The 21027-nt window shown below is 44.5% G+C and overlaps 1 protein-coding gene across 1 annotated transcript in view; it reads right to left on the reverse strand.

Annotated features, from left to right (window-relative positions):
- Positions 1-21027, reverse strand: part of PDE4DIP (phosphodiesterase 4D interacting protein) — a 356229-nt gene that overhangs the window by 46641 nt on the left and 288561 nt on the right. The window contains exon 32 of the mRNA XM_081947133.1: positions 4727-4921. Coding sequence (XP_081803259.1) covers positions 4727-4921 — 195 coding nt within the window. The remainder of the gene's footprint in view (positions 1-4726; positions 4922-21027) is intronic.

Genomic DNA, 21027 nt, shown 5'->3' on the forward strand with positions numbered 1-21027 from the left:
AATGGCAAGGTGCCATGACTCCAAATTAGCTGGACCCTTTGGTTTTGTGAAAACTTTACACCTAATTAAAAGGCAATTTTGGTGGCCATCACTACACAGAGAGCTATGTAGTTAGCTGCTCTATTTGTGCAGCAGCTAAAAGATGTCAAGGGAAAACCCCAGGACTCTTACAGAAGGTAGCTGAACTTTCAGCACCCTGGAAAGAGATTGCTATGGACTTTATTGTAGAACTACCCGAAAGTGTAGGGAATACTGTCATTTGGGTCATAACAGACCTGTTTTCAAAACAGGCACATTTTATACCTTGCCAAATGATCCCAACTGTCAAAGATCTAGCCAACCTATTCCTGATACACATTTATCGTCTTCATGGAGCCTCGCAGAGAATCATCTCCGACAGAGGGGTTTCAATTCACCTCCAAATTTAGAAGGGCATTTGAAAGCTTACTTGGCACTGCCCAGAGTTGAACTCATTAGCCCAGACTAATGGAAATTGTGAAAGGACTAACTTGGTACTAGAACAATATCTAAGATGTTTTATTAATTTTCAACAGGATAATTGGACTGAAATTTTACCTTTTGCAGAAGTAGCATTCAAGAACTCTGTACACTCAAATACTGGTTTTATCCCCCCTCTCGCAGGTGTGGCCCTCCGCCCTTTCGAGGGCCCACCTTGATGACGGATTTATTAATCTCGAGAGGTGGAGGAAGCGGAGATTTAGGGGGTTTTTAGTTAGTTGTTTTTTAAAAATTTGTAGGGGTGGGGGTTCAGGGGTTGTGGGGCGGGTGGGTCAGGTCAGGAGCGATGAGAGAGCCGGGTCTCAAGGTGTGGTCGTGAGCAGAAGGAGCGGAAGGGAGGAGGAGGGGGAGGATATCGTTCCTATACAGGGCTCTTTAATTCCAACGGTCGCAGGGAGGGGCAGATACGAGGACAGATTAAGAACTTACAGTCAGTTGGGAGACCGTGGATGCTGGTTACACCCGGTCGCTTGTACCAACCCCCGCGTTCTAGGTGGTCAAGAGTTACAGACCCAGGGCCTGAGGCTGTTGTTATGCAATGCGAGGTCCGTTGTTAACAAGGCCCCCCTCATTCACGATCTAATTTTAGAGGGGGAGCCGGACCTCGCGGGAATAACGGAGACCTGGTTGGGCCACGAGGGAGGTCTTCCCCTCGTGGAAATGTGCCCACCAGGCTACCGAGCATTTCACCAGCCCCGGGCCCGGGGAAGGGGCGGCGGGGTGGCAGCAATTATTCGGGAGGACTTAGAGCCGAGGGAGTCTACTGTGCCACAGACGTCCGGATGTGAATCCCTTGTTGTGAAATGGGGCCCTGGGAGACAGTTGGGCCTGCTGATAGTATACCTGGCTCCTCACTATACATCAGCGGCCCTGCCTGAACTCCTCGAGCTGATCGCATCGGTGGCGGTTGAGACCCCCAAACTTTTAGTGATGGGGGATTTTAACCTGCCATCGATGGGAGAAGCATCAGAGGGGGTTCGGGAGTTCATGGCTTCCATGACAGCCATGGACCTGACTCAATTGATTCAGGGCCCAACACACGAGGGAGGACACACCCTGGACCTTGTTTTTGTCTCTGGCCAGTGGTTGAGTGATCTGGGAGGAGGGGACTTAACCATCACTCGCCTGTCATGGTCAGATCACTCACTCCGTCGTCTTGACTTCCCTGGTGCTACCTCCCGCTGCGGGGAGGCGGAACCAGAAAGCACTAGATGGTTCCGCCCCAGGCGCCTGATGGAACCAGATAGGTTCCAGACGGAGCTTGGGCCACCTCCTGTAACCTTGACCCGCCCCCGGGTAGAGGACCTGATGGTCGCGTGGAATAATGCGACTACCGGGGCCTTGAACCGGGTGGCGCCTTTGCGGCCTCTCCGGCGGCAACAATCCACCCTGGCCCCTTGGTTTACCGAGGAGCTGAGGGTGATGAAATGCTGCAAGAGACGTCTAGAGAGTCGTTGGAGATCCTCCCGTTCCGAATTTGATCGAACACAGGCACGAGGCCATTTAAGGACGTACCTTGTGGCATTGAGAGTGGCCAAACGCCAATATTGTGCCACTCTCATTGCATCCGCAGAGAACCGCCCTGCCGCCCTGTTTCGGGTGTCCCGCTCCCTCTTGTTTCAGAGGCCGCGGGAGGCCCCCCTACAGGGCAGAGCAGAGGAATTTGGGAAATATCTGCAGGATAAAATCGCTCAAATCCGGAAAGATTGGGTCCCTGTCAGTGGTCCAATGGAGACGTCCGTGGCGAGTCTTGAGGAATTGACCTGGGAGGAGTTTGACTTGGTTGCCATCGAGGATTTGGACAGAATGCGTGGACGACTGCGATCCACCACATGTTTATTGGACCCGTGCCCCTCCTGGCTTGTACTGGCATCCTGGGAGGTTACACGAGACTGGCTCCTGGACCTAGTGAACGCTTCGTTGAGCGAGGGGTCTCTCCCGGCCGCCTTGAAAGAGGCGGTGGTGAGACCCTTGCTCAAGAAGCCTTCCCTGGACCCTTTGGAGCTGGCCAATTATCGTCCTGTCTCCAACCTTCCCTTTTTGGCGAAGGTTGTAGAGAGTGTGGTGGCTTACCAGTTTCCACGACATCTGGAGAAAAATGATTATCTAGACCCGCGCCAGTCCGACTTCCGCCCCGGTCACAGCACGGAGACGGCCTTGGTCGCGTTGGTGGATGATCTCTGGAGGGCCAGAGATAGAGGTTGTTCCTCTATCCTGGTCCTATTAGACCTCTCGGCGGCTTTTGATACCATCGACCATGGTATCCTGCTGCGCCGGCTGGAGGGGTTGGGGGTCCGGGGCACCGTTTTGTGGTGGTTCAGCTCCTACCTTTCTGGCCGGACGCAGCGTGTGTTGGCAGGGGAGGAGAGGTTGACCCTATGCCCCCTTATTTGCGGGGTACCACAGGGGTCGGTCCTCTCGCCACTCCTGTTCAACACATATATGAAGCCGCTGGGTGAGATCATCCGTGGTTTCGGGGTGGGATATCATCTGTACGCTGATGATACTCAGCTGTACTTTTCCACCCCGAACCACCCCAACGAGGCCGTCGAAGTGATGTCCCGGTGTGTGGAAGCCGTACGGATCTGGATGGATGACAACCGATTCAAACTCAACCCCTCCAAGACGGAGTGGCTGTGGGTACCAGCTCCCCAGTTCAGCCAATTAATTCCATCACTGGCCATCAGGGGCATTCAACTCGCCCTCGTGGAGCGGGCGCGCAATTTGGGCGTCCTCCTGGATGCCCGGCTGTCCATGGATGACCATGTGACAGCCGTGGCAAGGGGGGCATTCCACCAGGTTCACCTGGTGCGCCAATTGCGCCCCCTACTGGACCGGGACGCCTTACGCACAGTCACTCATGCGCTGGTGACGTCTCGCTTGGACTACTGTAACGCTCTCTACATGGGGCTTCCCTTGAAATGCACCCGGAGGCTACAGTTGGTCCAGAACGCAGCCGCGAGGGTAATTATGGGGAGTACTAGGTACTCCCATGTGACACCGTTCCTGCGCGAGCTGCACTGGCTTCCTGTGGTCTATCGGGTGCATTTCAAGGTTTTGATAACAATCTTTAAAGCGCTCCATGGCTCAGGACCTAGTTACTTGCGGGATCGTATTCTGCCCCATACATCCTTGCGACCAATCCGCTCGCACAGAGAGGGCCTCCTCCAGGTGCCGTCCACCAGACAGTGTCGAGGGGTGGCGCCTAGGAGTAGAGCCTTCTCTGTGGTGGGCCCAGCCCTGTAGAATGACCTCCCTCCGGATATTAGGAATACCTCTGACCTCCACTCCTTTCGCATAAAGCTCAAGACCCAGCTATTCCAAGTAGCTGGCCTGGCTCAACTTTGATCTAACTATATCGCTCCTGACGGGTTTTTTATTTGGGTATTTTAATTGTATTCAATTACTTAGGGGTTTTTTAAACATTGTGATTTTAATTGTTTTTATTCATTAGCCGACCTCCTCCTTGTACATGTCTTGGTATACGTCTTTGTTATATGTATGTCTTGTCTATATATGTATTTCATATGTTTCATTGTACGCTGCCCCGAGTCCTTCGGGAGAGGGTGCGGCTAAGAAATAAATATTTATTATTATTATTTATTATTTAGAGTAGCAAGAAGCCAGGATTTTAGCCCCATGCCTGAACTACCCACAGAAGAACACATTATCCCCTCACTTAAGGAGTGGATGGACACTTTGCAAAACACATGGCCACTAGATTAGATTAGATTAGATTGAGAGGAAGTTAGAAAGGCTTTTAAAATTCAAGCGGACAAGAAAAGAATGGAACCCAAATCTTTCCATGTTGGAGATAGAGTATACTTATCTACAAAATCCCTGAAATCATTACAGCCATCAAAGAAATTAGGGCCAAATTTCATTGGGCCTTTCCCTATCACTAAGGTCATCTTCCTTTTGAAATACTTTGTTTCAAGAGTCTTCACTTTCTTAAGCTAGAAGGAGAGGCAACCTTTACACACTCACAGTCTGCTGGTTTCTATATCAGCACCTTCACCACTACACCAAACATGCTCAGCTGCACTCTATATTTGGAACCTCTAAAAGGTCAGTCACAAATCACCAAGGAAAGAAGCTAAGTATGGTCTCTGCTATGCTTGGCAGTGATAAAGGTATCATGCAGGAAGGCTTGGGCATGTCATGCAAAGCTACATGACACATGGGGTACTGGGCCAGGAAGACTCACTTTCTCCAAGCTGTTGCTGCAGCATCTTCAACTCCTGTTGTGCCTCAGTCAGGGAGAAGGCTGGTGTTATGCAACAGCCAAGAAGGGGCCTTGAGCATGAAGATGGGGGTCCCAAAGACATGCAGGATGATGGTTCTGAGTCCAGTGAAGCCAAAAGCAAATCTGTTGGGTTGGTCAAGGAGTCATCATAAAAGCCTAGAGATGGAAAAGAGAGGAGAAACAAAGAGAGAGGCAAGTTAAATTAGGACATCCTGAGGAAATAGATAATTCCCAAAAGATACAGATTTGGACTTCCGGTGGCACCGTCGGTGTTGGAAGACGCCAACACGGTGTAGGGAACGCCAGCCCCATGACTGAGTAAGCTGCTAGAACAGTGTAAATCAGCTGTCTAGTGGCTTGAAAACTCCCCCCTCTGGAAAAGAGGGTGGGCGAGCAGACGGGAGAGGGTAGAGCTCCCCGGGATCCCCAGGAAAAATTCTGGTGCACGAAGGGTGAGAGCTCCCCAGAAGCCCGACATAGCTCCTCTTCCGGGACCCTTCTGCTTTTGCAGAAACGAAACGTCACGACCACCCCTGCTGTCAATGTTTAAATCTATATTTGAATGATACGCAGGCAGAGCAAAATAGGAGTGAATATAATTGTAAGTGCAACTCTTAATTCCGATGTAATATACTTCCCTCTGTGAAGACAAAAGGACTTAAAGATGGCGACTGCATAATAAAGGGTGTGTCAAAAGTGAAACTTAAAAGGGGCAGCATTTGTTAACTGCCTGCTAACGATGTTAAAAGACTCAAGAGTTTAAGATAAAAGAAAACAGTATTAGTTAACAAATCTGAGGGAATAGGTGGACTTTTTGGACTCAATAAACTGGCTGTTGAAAAGTTTGTTTGAATATCTGGAAATGGCTTCAAAACAAACAAAACTAAGCATTTCCAAGAGCGCTGGAAGTTCCCCAGCCCAGAGACAGAAATTACAATCTTTATTACCCCCAGTAGAAAAACAAACTCTGACATTTGAGGCTCTCAATGCATTAAATGCATTAAAGGACCAAGCCGTTATTTTGGAGGAAAAGAATTCAAATGCTTTTAAAGACGTGTCTGGGGAAATGTCTGGAATTAAGGATTTAATCCAAACCCATAATCAACAGATTAGGGAGAACATTGTAGATGCATTTAAGGGTTTACTTGGGTATGTAACATCTCTGGATGAGAAGGTGGAAGAAATTAATCAGTTTAATATCAAGTTGGAGAATAAAGTTGAGGAGGCACAAAGCAAAATCGATAAATCACAGGCAGAAGTTACAATGATACAATACAGAACAATGGAATTTGCCTTAAGAATAAGAGGTCTGAAAGACCATAACCAAGAAGATCTGAGAGATATTTTTGCTGAAGCTTTCGCTCAATTAACTGGTGAACCAAATGTAGAGTGTGCCTGGCAGATCGATAAAATTTACCGTGTCAATTCATGGATTGCCAGATAGAGACAACTACCAAGAGATATTGTAATTTATTTTGTCACCAGGAAGACTAGGAATGAAATACTGCAAGCAACTTACAAAAATAATTTACAAGTGGCAGGACAAGACGTGGTAGTATTGAAGGAAATCCCTCCAAAAATGTTGAGATCCAGAAAGGATTACATATTTTTAGTGGATGAACTTAGAAATCGCCAGATACAATATAGATGGGAGGCCCCAGCCGGATTGGTGGTGAATTATCAAGGTGAAAGATATTGTCTTCACTCAGTTTGGAAAGCAAGAGGTTTCTATAGCAATGTATTAAAGGCTGGATACCCTCCATCCCCAGGATTTAGAGGAAGAAAAGAAACAGGGGAGAGCAGAGAGCAAGATATTCAGTACAAGCAGGAGCTGCTCAAGCTCTGGATTTACCTGAGGAGACAGAAGAAATTATGGAACAAAGACAAACTCGAGCGGCCACTAAACGCAAAGAGCAAGAATTAAAGATGCAGCAAGCCCAGACAATAATCCAAGAAATTACAAATACGAACACAGAAGCTGTGGGGGGTACAAGACCGAAGGTGAAATCCCAGCAATATTTCCAGGCAGCTCTTAGAAAGCTTCAGGGAGCTGAAGATGACAATTAAATTTCTAACCTGGAATGTTAATGGTTTAAATTCACCACAAAAAAGGAAAAAATATTTCACTATCTGAAACAATTTAAAAATGAACAATTTGTTTGCAAGAAACACACATTAGAACACAGGATCAGAAATACTTGATGAACGCAAGATTGGGACCATACTTTGTGGCATCTGCTCCAGAGAAGAAAAATGTATAGTTATATACTTAAGAAAAGATTTAAAGGCTGAATTAATCGAAGCAGATCCTCAAGGAAGATATATTGCAATCAAACTACTAATAGAAGGAAAGAAAACACTCTTAATAGGAGTATATGCTCCCAATCAACAAGAAGAAAATTTTTACAAGTTGCTTCATACTAAATTAACACAATGGGATTATAGATCGTGTATACTATTGGGTGACTGGAACGGAGTACTGGACACCATCAAAGATAAGAAGAGAGTACTGCAAAATAGTCAAACATGAACAAGACTCCCTAGATCCTTTTTTAAGTTGATGGATGATATGGAACTGAGAGACATTTGGAGAGAACGGAATGTTAAAGAACGGGACTTTACATTTTTTTCCGATAGGCATCAATCCTTTTCCAGAATTGACTTCATACTAATTACAAATGATTTACTTTCTAGGGTGAAGAAGACAAAGATATGCCCAAGAACTCTAACAGATCATAATCCGGTTTGGATGGAATTAGAATATAGAGAGGGATCTAGGCGGTCTTGGAGGTTAACTGAAAATTTATTTAGATATGAGAGAAATGTTATAGAATGTAAAAAACTATTGAAAGAATATTTTGCTTTTAACATGCATAAGGGGACATCGATGGAAATGGTTTGGGATGCAAGCAAAGCTTACATGAGAGGTGTCTTAATAAATTTGAACAATCTATATAGGCACAGACAGGGGGAAAAACAAAAGGAATTAGAAGAAGAGATAAAAAAGAAAGCAGGCGTTAATATCTAACCCAGATGATAAGAAGACAAGAGAAGCAATTACTTTATTGCGAGGGCAGTTCAATATGTTGATGTCAGATCAAGCAGCCACTAATCTGATAAATGCTAAACATAATACTTTTTGTAATGCAAATAAACCAGGTAGATGGCTAGCATACATGTTGAGGAAAAAACAAAAGTCTCGTACTATAGAGAAAATAGAATACAAAGGCAAAGAAGTTTATCAACAGGATATTATTAAAAAGGCTTTCTCAGAATATTATACTAGATTGTACACTGGTGATAAAATACAAGGTTTAGATATAGATAGATATCTGGAGAAAGAGAAAATACCTATAGTTCAGTGACGTGCAGTCAGGGGAGGCAGGGGAGGCAGAGCCTCACCGCTCTCATCATGAAAAGAAAAAAAAATCTCCCTTTTTCTCTTTCATCTCTTTCTTGCGCGTGCAAGCAAAATACCCCAGGATCACGGTGGCGGGGACAGCAACTCCTTCCGCTGCGCTGCAGAGAAGAGCCACAGGAAGGAGGGGAATGGGACCACATGTGCAGGAGGCTCCTCAGCGCCAGCCTCAGATCAGCACAGCTGCGGTCCCCTTCATGTTGGCTCAGGAAGGAGGAGAATGGGACCACGTGTGCAGGGGAAGGGGACTGCGGCTCGCGCTGATCTGAGGCTGGTGCTGAGGAGGCTCCTGCACACGTGGTCCCATTCCCCTCCTTCCTGAGCCAACATGAAGGCCTGCTTCCTGCACACGTGGCCCCATTCCCCTCCTTCCTGTGGCTCTTCTCTGCAGCATAGTGGAAGAAGTTGCTGTCCCTGCCACTGTGATCCTGGGGTATTTTGCTTGCACGCTTGCAAAGATCAAAGTTGTCACAGTCCTCCCTTCATGATGATGATTTGATGACGTCACCAGCCTCACCAGCCCTAAACCTCACCGCACGTCACTGCTATAGTTACAGATGAACAAAGGGAAAGACTGAATCAACTTGTAACCACAGAGGAAATTCTCCTGGCAATTAAGCAATTAAAAATTGGGAAGGCCCCAGGTACAGATGGATTGACAGCGGTTTATTACAAAAAGTTACAATTAGAAATGGTAGATCCTCTTAAGGAATTATTTAATAAAATTCAAATGGAAGGAAGGGTACCGCCATCTTGGAGAACAGCCTTTATTTCTCTGATTCCAAAAGAAGATCAGGACCACACTCAGCCAAAAAACTATAGACCTATTTCATTACTTAAGACAGATTATAAAATCTTTGCTAAAATATTAGCAAATAGGTTGATGTCAATTATACAACAAACAATTCATAATGATCAATCTGGTTTTATACAGCAGAGACAAATGAAAAGTAATGTAAGACAAATTGTTAATATATTGGAATATTTGGGGAAGAACAACCAAGTCCCCACAGCGCTTTTATTCTTAGACGCGAAGAAAGCATTTGACCAAGTGAATTGGCAATTTCTAATAAAAATAATACAAAAGATGCATTTTGGAGAGTATTTCACACAATCTATCAAGGCAATATACCAGAAACAGACAGCACAAATTATAGTTAATGGTAGTTTAACAGAATCCTTCAAAATTGAAAATGGAACAAGACAGGGGTGTCCCCTGTCTCCATTATTGTTTACCTTAACCTTGGAGTTACTGCTGAATAGCATACGTGGGTCAGATGACCTACAGGGAATTAAGATTAGGCATTATGAATATAGAGTACGAGCATTTGCGGATGACTTGGTTGTAACTTTAACCCAACCGGGGAAATCAGCTATAGGTTTAATGAACATAATTAATCAATATGGTCAAGTATCTGGGTTCAAAATAAATCTAGGAAAAACAAAGATGATAGTTAAAAATATGACCACAAATCAAAAAGAAGCACTAGAAAGAGTAACAGGATGCGAGATAGTAGAAAAGGTTAAATATTTAGGAGTTTACATTACAACCTCAAATGGGAAATTATATAAGTATAATTATGAACCATTATGGCATAAAATACAGTTAAAGATGAGTAAATGGAAAAAACTACAATTGTCATTGTTTGAAAGGATAGCAGCAGTAAAAATGAATGTTTTGCCTAAGTTTCTCTTTCTCTTTCAAATGATACCAATCAGTGACGTGCGATGAGGTTTATGGCTGTTGAGGCCGGTGACGTCATCAGCGCGAGCCGGGGTCCCCTTCATGTTGACTCAGGAAGGCGGGGAATGGGACCACGTGTGCAGGAGGCTGAAGCTCCCTCAGCCTCCTGCACATGTGGTCCCATTCCCCGCCTTCCTGACTCCTAAGTCAACATGAAGGGGACCACGGAGCGTGCTCCGCAGGACCGTGGCTCACGTTCCGCGGTCCCCTTCATGTTGACTCAGGAAGGCGGGGAATGGGACCACGTGTGCAGGAGGGAGGCTGAGGCTAGAGGAGCCTCCTGCACACATGGTCCCATCCCCGGACCACGTGTGTAGAAGGCTCCTCAGCGCCTTTCCCCTTTTTTTAATTTTCAAGATGAGAGCGGTGAGGCTCTGCCTCCCCTACCTCCCCTGACCGCACGTCCCTGATACCAATACTTTAAAAAGATGCAAATTTGGAAGAATGGCAAAAAGGTATTAATAACTTTGTCTGGGCGGGGAAGAAACCAAGAATAAAACTTAAAATAATGCAAGGCATACGGGAAAGAGGAGGTTTGAAAATGCCTAATTTAAAAGTATACTATGAAGCAGTAGTTTTATCAACAATTAGTGATTGGATTAATCTAACAGAGGATAGAATACTGAATATTGGGGGATATGATTTGGTATATGGTTGGCACGCTTATTTAATATATGATAAGAAGGTGGATAAGATTTTCAAAAGCCATATATTAAGGAATGCCCTATTGCATGTCTGGAAAAAATACCAATATAGGCTAAATGATAAGATACCTATGTGGGTAGTATCCAGACACACGATAGAGAATATAAGTATAGAACAAACACAGGATGTAATTACATATAGAGAACTTCTTAATATAGAGAGAGGTGTACTATAGTTAAAGCCTTTGAACATATTAAGAGAGGAAAGGGAAATTCAAACCTGGTTCCAGTATGGACAGTTACAAGCTAGATGGAAAAAAGACCAGACAATTGGTATCATGCAAAATGAGAATAGTTTGGTAAAACAAATTAGGGACCAGAGTCAAATGCATATAAAAAGGTTGTATAATATACTGATAGAAATAGATTCTGAAACAGAGTTAGTTAAAGACTGTATGATAAAATGGGCACAAAATTTCGAAAAGCAAATAATGATGGAAACATGAGAAAAGATTTGGGTAAGAAATGTAAAATTTACGCAAGCTCAGAATTTGAGAGAGAATTTTTATAAAATGTTGTATAGATGGCATTTAGATCCCAAAAAATTATCTTGTATGTATCCGAATTTACAACCTAAATGTTGGAGATGTGATTGTGCTGATGCTACGTATTACCATATATGGTGGACTTGCAAAAAAGTCAAAGCATTTTGGATAAAAATATGGTGGGTTATTCAAAATATACTTTAAAAAAGGATAAAGTTCACCCCCCAGTTGTTTTTGTTAGGTATAATTACAGACTGTACAGTTATAGAGACTAATTTGATTTTGAACTTAACGATGGCAGCAAGATTGTTGTTGGCGCATTACTGGAAGAGGGAAAAATTGCCTACTATTCAAGAATGGACGCTAAAAGTAGTAAATCTGCTAGATGGCCAAAATTACAGCATATTTGAAGGACCATTCAGATGAGAAATATAAGTTAGAATGGAGAAGATGGATTGACTATATTCAAAATAAATATCGGACTAAAAATTTTCAATTAGCTTATGAGTGAAGGCACAAGGAATGTTACAATTTACGTAAAATTAGCTTAACAAAAGGGGAATTAAAGCACAAGAGGAGGTAGGATGTTAAAATCAGTTAGCTTATGTTAGTGTATGATTGTTAAATGTTTATACCCTGTATTTTGCTCTGGGAGGTTGGGGGGAGGGAGGGTTGGAGGGTGGGAAGGGGAAGGGGTAATATTTGTAAAATTTGTCAAAACCTTTAATTAAAAAAAAGATACAGATTGTTAAACATAATAACTTTTATCTTCCTCTTTTTTTAACCTGATGGTAATTATGAATGCTGCTGAGCCAAAATTTGGATGAGGAGCTAAGAAGGCATTCTGAACACTTTTTTTTCTTTTTTTTTTTATTGTTTTAATTAGACGGATAACACACACACAAAACACTCTTCAATACGTCTTCCAGCTAGCATGTCGATTGGTTACATTTGAGTTCCGTGCATTACTACAATCATTCTTTATACTTCATTCAAATTAAGTTGTGCATTTTAAATCAAAGAATATACCAACATTCTCCTTTAACTACATTTGTTTGAAAGTACTTTTATCCAAAATCATTCGTATTTATATTATTCAATGAATAAACATTTTAACACCGACAACAATCTATAAGAGCTACCACGTTCTGCTTATTTATCGCCTAGGATTCCTATTTCTTTCCTCCATCCACCTATACCATTTATCCCATATCTGATAGAATTCTGATTCTTCTTTTCCCTGGATTTCTTTAGTTAGTTTGTCCATTTCGGCACAGTCCATCACCTTTCTTATTATTTCCTCTTCACTTGGAGTTAGCTTGTTTTTCCATTTCTGGGCATAGGCAATCCTTGCCGCCGTTATTATATGCAATATTAAGTACTGGGTTTCTTTTTTGTATTTTGTAGGCAGTAATCCTAATAAGAAAATTTCCGGTTTCCAATCTATTTTAACTCCCGTTATTGCCTCCAGCCACTTTTGGATCTTTTTCCAAAACTTTTTAGCCTCCTCACAGGTCCACCATAGGTGGTAGTATGTTCCGTGTATTGATTCACATTTCCAACATTTTGGGGATGTATTTGCCGATATTTTAGCTAACCTTGTTGGTGCTAGGTGCCATCTATAAAACATTTTATACTGGTTTTCCTTATATGCGACCGAGAGTGTCATTTTTAAGTTTGTTCCCCAAAATTTTTCCCATTTGTCTAATTCAATATTGTGTCCAAAGTTCTGTGCCCATTTTATCATTTGCTGAACACTTCTTTTTTAATAACAGATTGTTTAAGATAAAGCAAGAAGAAACAAAAGAAGCAACTTCTCAGAGCTACCTACTAGATACAGCTATTTCTACACACATCACCATTCAGCAGGCAGCATTAGGAAGTGTTTTATTTTTCTCTTTAAAATAATGGTGATAGCAAGCTTATTTAGCACAGTTCCTGCAAGCCAGACAGTTAGTAGAGCCCAGCAGCACAAAAATGAAATTGGCAGCAATATGGCTGCAGGCAGCCCATTTACTGAATAATTCTGCCTGCTGCTTAGCTTTGCCTTTTTTAAAGTGCTAAAAGTATCCAGGCAAACATTAAAGTGAAATAACTCTGAAAATGACACAATTGTGAAAGTATAGTAAGCCACACAACCAAGCTCATCTCCCTCTCAATAGCACTTGTGATGATATTATTTTATATTTTATATATTTTATACTGACCAATGCCTTGTTAGGAAGTTAAATACTGGTCAGTTCATGCTAATAAACTATTTATATCAGTCCAGATCTCAATTGAGAACCCTTTTCTGGACTCAGAGCTATTCAAGATTAATTAATTAATGACTTGCATATACATGTAGAGAAGATATTTTTGGAGATGATACAAACTCTGGAGGAGTAGCTAATTCTGTGGAAAATAGGACAAAGTGAGTTATTTTTATTGGTTGAAGTGAAGAACTTCAGTCAGCAAGATGAAATTTCAAGACATGTATCTAATAGATATATTGTTTCTTCCCTCCTCCTCATTCAAGGCATGGGAATATCAGTTAAATTTGTTATACCCATCCACTCTGAAAAACCCCAAATCTAATAACAAAAAAACCCCAAAACCTGTTTAAAGTGTTTAAAAAGATGGTGACCAAAATCTTAGACTGCTAAAGGAAGTTGACTGGCAACAAATACAGCTTGTATAGCAATGATGATGCATGGGCATCCTGAGAAAACCTGCTATCACTTGTGCTTGTCTTACAAGTTGAAGAAATTGTTGTAGTGTCAGTAGAGACTGACACTACAATGAACCTAGAAACTTTATCAAGAGATTACAAGTGGCAAAAAGGTTAAGGAGCTAGGCGGTGTTTTCATCTGTACTTCCAACAAAAGGTCAACTTCCAATGAGGAAACAAAGGTTTTAAAAAATAAACTACTGGCTTAAGAGTTGGTGTCGCCAAGTGAACTTTGGATTCCTAGATCACAATCTGCATTACCTACAGGTCTTCTGGCAAGAGATGGGCTACAACTCACAAGAATTGGGAAGAATGTATTCAGAAAATGACTGGCTCTCAACTTATCATAGGGGCTTTAAACTAAAATTGAGGAGGGAGAGTGACCAATCCTTAGGATCTTTAGTCTATTCCCAAGCATAAACCAATCAAATAATGAGGTAGGAAGTATTGGAAAGGTACAAAATCTTAATAGATATAGGAAACATACCTAGGGTCAAATGCCTATAAATAAAGGACTCAAATGTCTATACACAAATTGCTCATAGTTTGGAGAACAAACAAGGCAAACTTGAAGTACTAGTACATAAAGATATGTAAGATATAGTTGCCATTACTGCAACTTGATGGGATGAAACTCATGATTAGAATATACTGATGCAAGGATACAAACTGTTCAAAAGAAACAGACCTAACAGAAGAGGAGCTGGAGTTGTATTATATGTAAGAGATCATTACAATTCTAGAGAAATGCACAATACCAAGAATGAAAGACCCCAGAATGCATATGAGTCAATATAAAAGGAAAAAAGAATGATAGGCCACCTAACCAAACATAAGAAACAGATGATTTTTTGCTAACCAGTTACCTATATGTAGAAAATACACTACAGTAGTAATGGGGAACTTAACTATCCTGACATCAACTGGGAGACAAACTCTGCAGCAAGTGGGAGATTGAACAGGTTCCTGACCAACCAAGCTTACGACTTTGTCATCCAAAAGATAGAGGAAACTAGAGGAACTGCTCCACTGGACCTAAATCTTACTAACAAAGAAAAAAGGCTAGAGTGGGTTGAAGTTGCAGGAAACTTGGGGGCACAATGTCAGTGTCAGATTAGAATTCAGAGTTCTAGACTTTAAAATAACTGACTTCAACAAACTTAGAGGGAACTTGGGAAGAACTCCATGGATGAGAATTTTAAAGGGAAAAACAACCCAAGAACCATGGGAAAGTCTAAATAATATGATTATAAAAACCCAGTCCACCACAATACCACTGAAGAAGAAAACTAAGAAATCCAAGAAGAAACCAGAATGGTTACAGAAAGAAATCTTTGACAAACTGAAACACAAAAAAGAGAAGTACAAAAAATGGAAAGAGGAACACATAACTAAGGCAAAACATCAACAGATAGCCTGAATATGCAAAGATGAAGTCAGGAAAGCAAAGGCTCAGAATGAACAAAGACTTGCAACAAATATCAAAATCAATAAAGAAGTTTCTTTCAACATTAAAAAACAAGAAAAAAAGTAAAAAAAACAATTGATCCACTAATAGGAGAAAATGGCAAGGTAGTAACAGGCAATAGAGAAGAAACACAGTTGCTTAACTGATTATTTGCATCAGTCTTCATGCACACACACAGACACAGACACAGACACACACACCAATTTACCAAAAACATGACCATAAAAGACAGACTAGGAATACAAATTAAAATAAGGAAGAAAATGGTAAGAGAACAACTGTCTGCTCTAGATGAGTTCAATTTACCAGGACCAGAGTGTCAACGCCTAAGGCGTTTCCATGATTACTATCACCTTGAGATGGGGAGGGAAATTCCATGCATACTTTTGGCCAGAGTAAAAGTCTCAGATTTCTATACTGGGATGTGAATGCGCATGTCCAGAACCCTGCCATAACGTCCTGTTGGAGAATGTGATTGATGACCTCAGCCAGAGGGGAGGGGGCACAGGGGTAAAGGTCAGACGCCATTAAGTGTGATTTAGTTTCAGCTACACAGAAGTCTGTGCCAAGATGTTAGTCCTAATAAACGAATGGTTTTACTTTGAATTTCGGCTCAGGGCTCGTAAATTAATTAGGGCAACTCTTGGAACCTACACAGACAGCTGAAACTCACTTTTAAACATCTATCAAGATTTCCGGGCTTCCTGAATCCCGGGCTCTCCAGTCACTCCCAAATATTTGGAGTGCTTGGAGGAAAAATCAGGCAACCATGGCAGAAAGTGGATTATTGGAAGAAAGCCTGATTGCAGCTGGAGGTATGCGGCAAAACATAGAAGCAGAAGCAAGAGAAGATAAGTAAATGTGGAAATTCACTTGCCCTAGTCCAAAGCCCCAGATGGAATCACGAGGGAGTGCAAAAGAGCAACGGAAGGAGGAAGTGAGGGGAGGGACATCAGATCTTGTTGAAGGGAAGAGATGCAGACTGGAGCACAGCCCCCCTCCCCATCCTGATGGAAGGAGAAGGAGCCCAGAATGGCAACCAGTGCCTCTCCCACGCAGTAGGCAGGCTGCCAAGAGCAGGCCAACCCCCCTCTCTCTCCAAACTAGGGGTGAAAGAGATAACCAGCCATATCAGGCACAAGCATACCAAGGCGGACAGGAGGCTGGGGGATTAGGGCTGGATGACCCACCCCAATTCAGGGGAAAGTTTGATGGAGACTCAGACCAGCTAGCCCTATTCCTTGATTCAGCTGATATCCATCTAGAACGCTATGGGCACCTCTACCCATCCCCTAGAGCGATGGTGAATGCCATGGCAGAGGGTCTAGAGGGAGAAGCAAGGGAATGGCTAGCAGCCCTCCACAAGAGGAGAGCCCCCCAACTGCAAGACATAGATGACTTCCTGCAACTGCTAGAGGCCAGGTTTGAGGAGGTGGAGGAGGAGGACCCATATGCAGAAGAGGAACTCAGCAACCTAAAGCAGAGGGGCCGCCCCATCAAAGAGCACATCCGTGAATTTAGGAGGGTCATAGGAAGGCTGCCTCCTTTACCAGAGCGGCTGCTGGTGCATTTTGTCAGAACAAGCCTGGACAAGCAAATTGCCCAGGTAACTGTATACTGCGACATCCCAAATCAACTCTCTGAGTGGTTTTGAGTAGCAACAAAAGGTGACAGTGGGCTGCGCACCAACGACATGACAAAGCAACCGGACACACAAAAGAGAGGTCAACCCGACCTGAAACCACCCAGCCGGCAGGGAACCACAGCACCACAGCAGGCTCTGAGACCAGCCCTCCCTCGAAGTCCCCTGAAATGCTACAGATGTGGGGGAATGGGCCACATGGCAGCTGCATGCCCAACCCCAGGCCCAAAACAAGGCCAGATCCACCGCTCAGGGCACGACCAGAACGAGGGTTCAAATGGACCACCAACACATCCAGGAAAGCCCTCCAGGCTGCAAAGTCCCCTTTCCCCTCAGGCAAAAGTGATGGAACCCCAGGCAGCGACAACCAGTCACCCGAATCATATGACAGCGAGGACAAGGGAGAAAATGACCCAATGGTGAGTGAATCAATTCACCCTTTCCTTTCTCCAATACGCCTCACAGCCCCCAAAACAGGAAACCAGGGGGATTTTCAAGCCCTAATAGACCCAGGCTGCACAAAGTGCTTGATCAACCTAATCACAGTCCTGAAACTGGGGATCAGATCAAAAAGACTGGCCCACCCGATCCGGTTCAAGCAGGTCGACAGGTCCCTAATGGGAGGAGCCTATGCCACCCACCTAACTGAACCAGTGAGGCTAGAACTAGTAGATTCATAATAGCCCCCAAAATGACAGACACAGTCATACTGGGACATTCCTGGCTAGACAAGTGGGGACCGACCATCTGGTGGCAAGGGGGTACACGAAGACTTAGGATATCAAGGGGCCCCCAACCCCTCCCACGCCAGCAAGCAGAAACACCACCCATGCTGGAAACCCCCCATGAAAGCCCACGAGAACAACTGGCAACCACATCCGACAAAACCCCAAAGGCCGAACTGATTCCGATAGAATATCAGGACCTCGCAGATGTATTTAGAGAGGCCAAGTGCAATGTTCTGCGTCCCCACCGGAAGACAGACTGTGCCATCGAAATCATCCCCGGGGCAAAACTACCCAAGCCCAAACTGTATGCCATGATGCCCTGGGAAATTCAAGAAATGTGCAAATACATAGATAAAAACCTAGCAAGGGGGTTCATTGAGCCAGCCAAGCCACTGGTCGCGGCACCAGTCCTCTTTAAAGAAAAAAAAGATGGCACCATGAGGCTGTGTGTGGACATTCAAGGGATAAATGGTGTGTGCATACACAACCTATACCCTCAACCCCTCATGAAAGATATGCTATCTCATTTGGCCAAGGGAAAAGTCTTCACCAAACTAGACCTCAGAGAAGCATACTACCAAGTACGAATCAGAGAAGGAGATGAGTGGAAAACAGCATTCAACTGTCCCCTAGGGAGCTTTCAATTCAAAGTGATGCCTTTTGGACTGCAAGGGGCCCCAGCGGTATTCATGCAGTTAATAAACAAGGTGTTGCATGAGCACCTCTACAAGGGGGTGCTCGTCTACCTAGATGACATCCTTATCTACACGGAGACCATGGACGACCATGTACCCCTGGTCTGCCAAGTACTGGAGAAACTTCTGGCAGCCAACCTGTACATCAAGGTATCAAAATGCGAATTCCACCGTGCACGGTTAGACTACCTCAGTTAATGAGTGTCAACTGAGGGAATTGAGATGGGCCCAGTGAAAGTGCAAGCTGTCGTAAGCTGGCATCCCCCTCGCACCCGCAGATAGCTACAAAGCTTCCTAGGATTCACGAACGTCTACAGGAAATTCATCCCCTCCTTTGTGAAGATAAACCCCTGACACAGCTCCTGAAGACAGGGAGCCCAGGAACGAAACCTCATCCGGGACAACCCCTACCATGGGACCTAACCTGCCAAGAGGTATTTGAGACACTAAAAGAAATGTTTGCAAAGGAGCCAAGGCTGAAGTATCCTGACCTCGAGCAACCTTGCGTGATCCAGGCAGAAGCCAGCGATGTGGCAATCGGAGCGGTGCTACCCCAAAGAAACAACCAAGGAAGCTTACAACCCTGCGCCTACACCTCCCGCAAGCTCACAGACACAGAGAGACGATGGGCCACATGGGAAAAAGAGGCTTTCGCATTGAGATGGGCACTTATAACCTGGAGACACCTGTTGGAAGGAAGCCAGAAACCGTTCGAAGTCTGGACCGACTACAAAAATCTGGAGGCACTTAGGACCCCACAGAAACTATCACCCAAACAAGTCCAATGGGCTCAATACTTCAACCATTTTGATTTTGTCTTAAAGCACATTCCAGGCGGGAGGAACTTTCTAGCTGACGCCCTCTCCTGCATGCCTCAGTACAAATGTGAATGGGAGCACGTAGTGGACACCATTATTCCTGCTGCCCAAACCGCTGCCCAACTGACCACCAGACGGCAACGCCATGACCAGCAAGACCAACTTGTAAGCAACCTAACCACGAGGCTCAAAACTGAACTGCTAACAGACCCCTGGTTCCAAACCAACCAACACATCTTGACCAAGAGAGATGACCTTGCATGGAAGGGGACAAAACTCTATGTCCCAGAATCCCTACATACCCTAGTTCTCCAGAGGAGTCATGATGCCAAATTGGCAGGCCACTTTGGGTTCCGAAAGACTTTACACTTAGCCCGGAGGCAATTCTGGTGGCCTGGCATGAAGAAAGATGTAGATAGTTACGTGAAAAGTTGTACCATTTGCGCCACAATGAAGAGACGACCAGGAAAACCCCCTGGACTATTGCAAACAGTAGCAGAGCCAACGAGGCCGTGGGAGGAGATCGCAATGGACTTTATAGTAGAGTTGCCAAAAAGTGGGGGAAACACAGTGATTTGGACTGCAATAGACCTGTTCTCCAAACAGGCACACTTCATACCCTGCAGCGGACTACCCTCAGCTCACAAACTGGCTAAACTGTTCGTGAAGCATATCTACCGACTGCATGGAGTACCTCGAAGAATTATCTCAGACAGAGGGGTCCAGTTCACGGCTAAGTTCTGGAGGGAGTTCCTGCAGGCCATTGGATCATCTCAGGGTCTTAGTTCAGCTTTTCATCCAAGCACCAATGGGGCAGCAGAGAGACTGAACGCCATGGCAGAGCAGTACCTGAGGTGTTACGTGAACTATCAGCAGTCCAATTGGGCAGACCTTTTATCTTTTGCTGAGGTCGCGTACAATAATGCTGTCCACAGTAGCACAGGACTCACGCCGTTCAAAATAGTGAGCGGTATGGACTTCGTCCCAATGCCTGAGTATCCAAACGATTCCCCCCTCCTCAGTCAGCTTGACTGATTGGATGTCGATGCTGAAATCAACCTGGGAAAATGTCAAAAAGGCACTGGCTAAAGTGGCACAAATCTATAAGAAACAGGCAGATAAACACCGGGCTCCACAACCGCCATTCCGGGTAGGAGAGAAGGTTTACCTCTCCACAAAATATTTGAGATTAAAACTGCCTAGCAAGAAACTGGGGCCAAAGTTTATGGGACCATTCCCTATAGTAAAGATCATCAACCCAGTCACAGTGCAATTGAAACTGCATCGATCGTTGGGGAATATACACCTACCGTGTTTCCCCGAAAATACGCCAGGGGCTTATTTTATTTTGACCCACGAAATATGGCCTTGGGTTTATTATCGGGGGTGGGTGGGGTGGGGGTCTTATTTGCGCCAGCCGAGCGAGTGGCCGGCACTGCTCTGATGTGTCCTGTTACCGCCCTGCATCGGGCTGGGCTTTCTTTGCGAGGGGGACAATCTGGGGAGTGAGAGAGTTAGGAAGCCAGGGCTGGCGTGGGGCCGTTTCTCCAGTCAAGCGTCTGATTCATCCCCAGGGGTGAGCGTTTTGCCGCCTCTCTGCCCCAGTTTGGAAGCTGCAGAGGAAGCCTGCCATGCCCGGCGAGGGGGGGAGAAGAGACGACAAGAGAAGGCAGGTCTCGCTCCACACCTCTCACTTCTCCTCCACCCCACCTGCCACCCCTCTCACTAAAGAGACGATGGGGAAGGGAAGCAGCCTGGATTCTGTTAGCATTGGGGTGGGGTGGGAGGAGTTGGGCTGCGACATACGCGTCCTACCCAAGACTTGCAGCTCCGTCGTGTTTCTCGCTGTT

Source organism: Natrix helvetica (genome assembly GCF_964273705.1).
Source record: "Natrix helvetica genome assembly, chromosome: 3".
Taxonomy (NCBI): Eukaryota; Metazoa; Chordata; class Lepidosauria; order Squamata; family Natricidae; genus Natrix; species Natrix helvetica.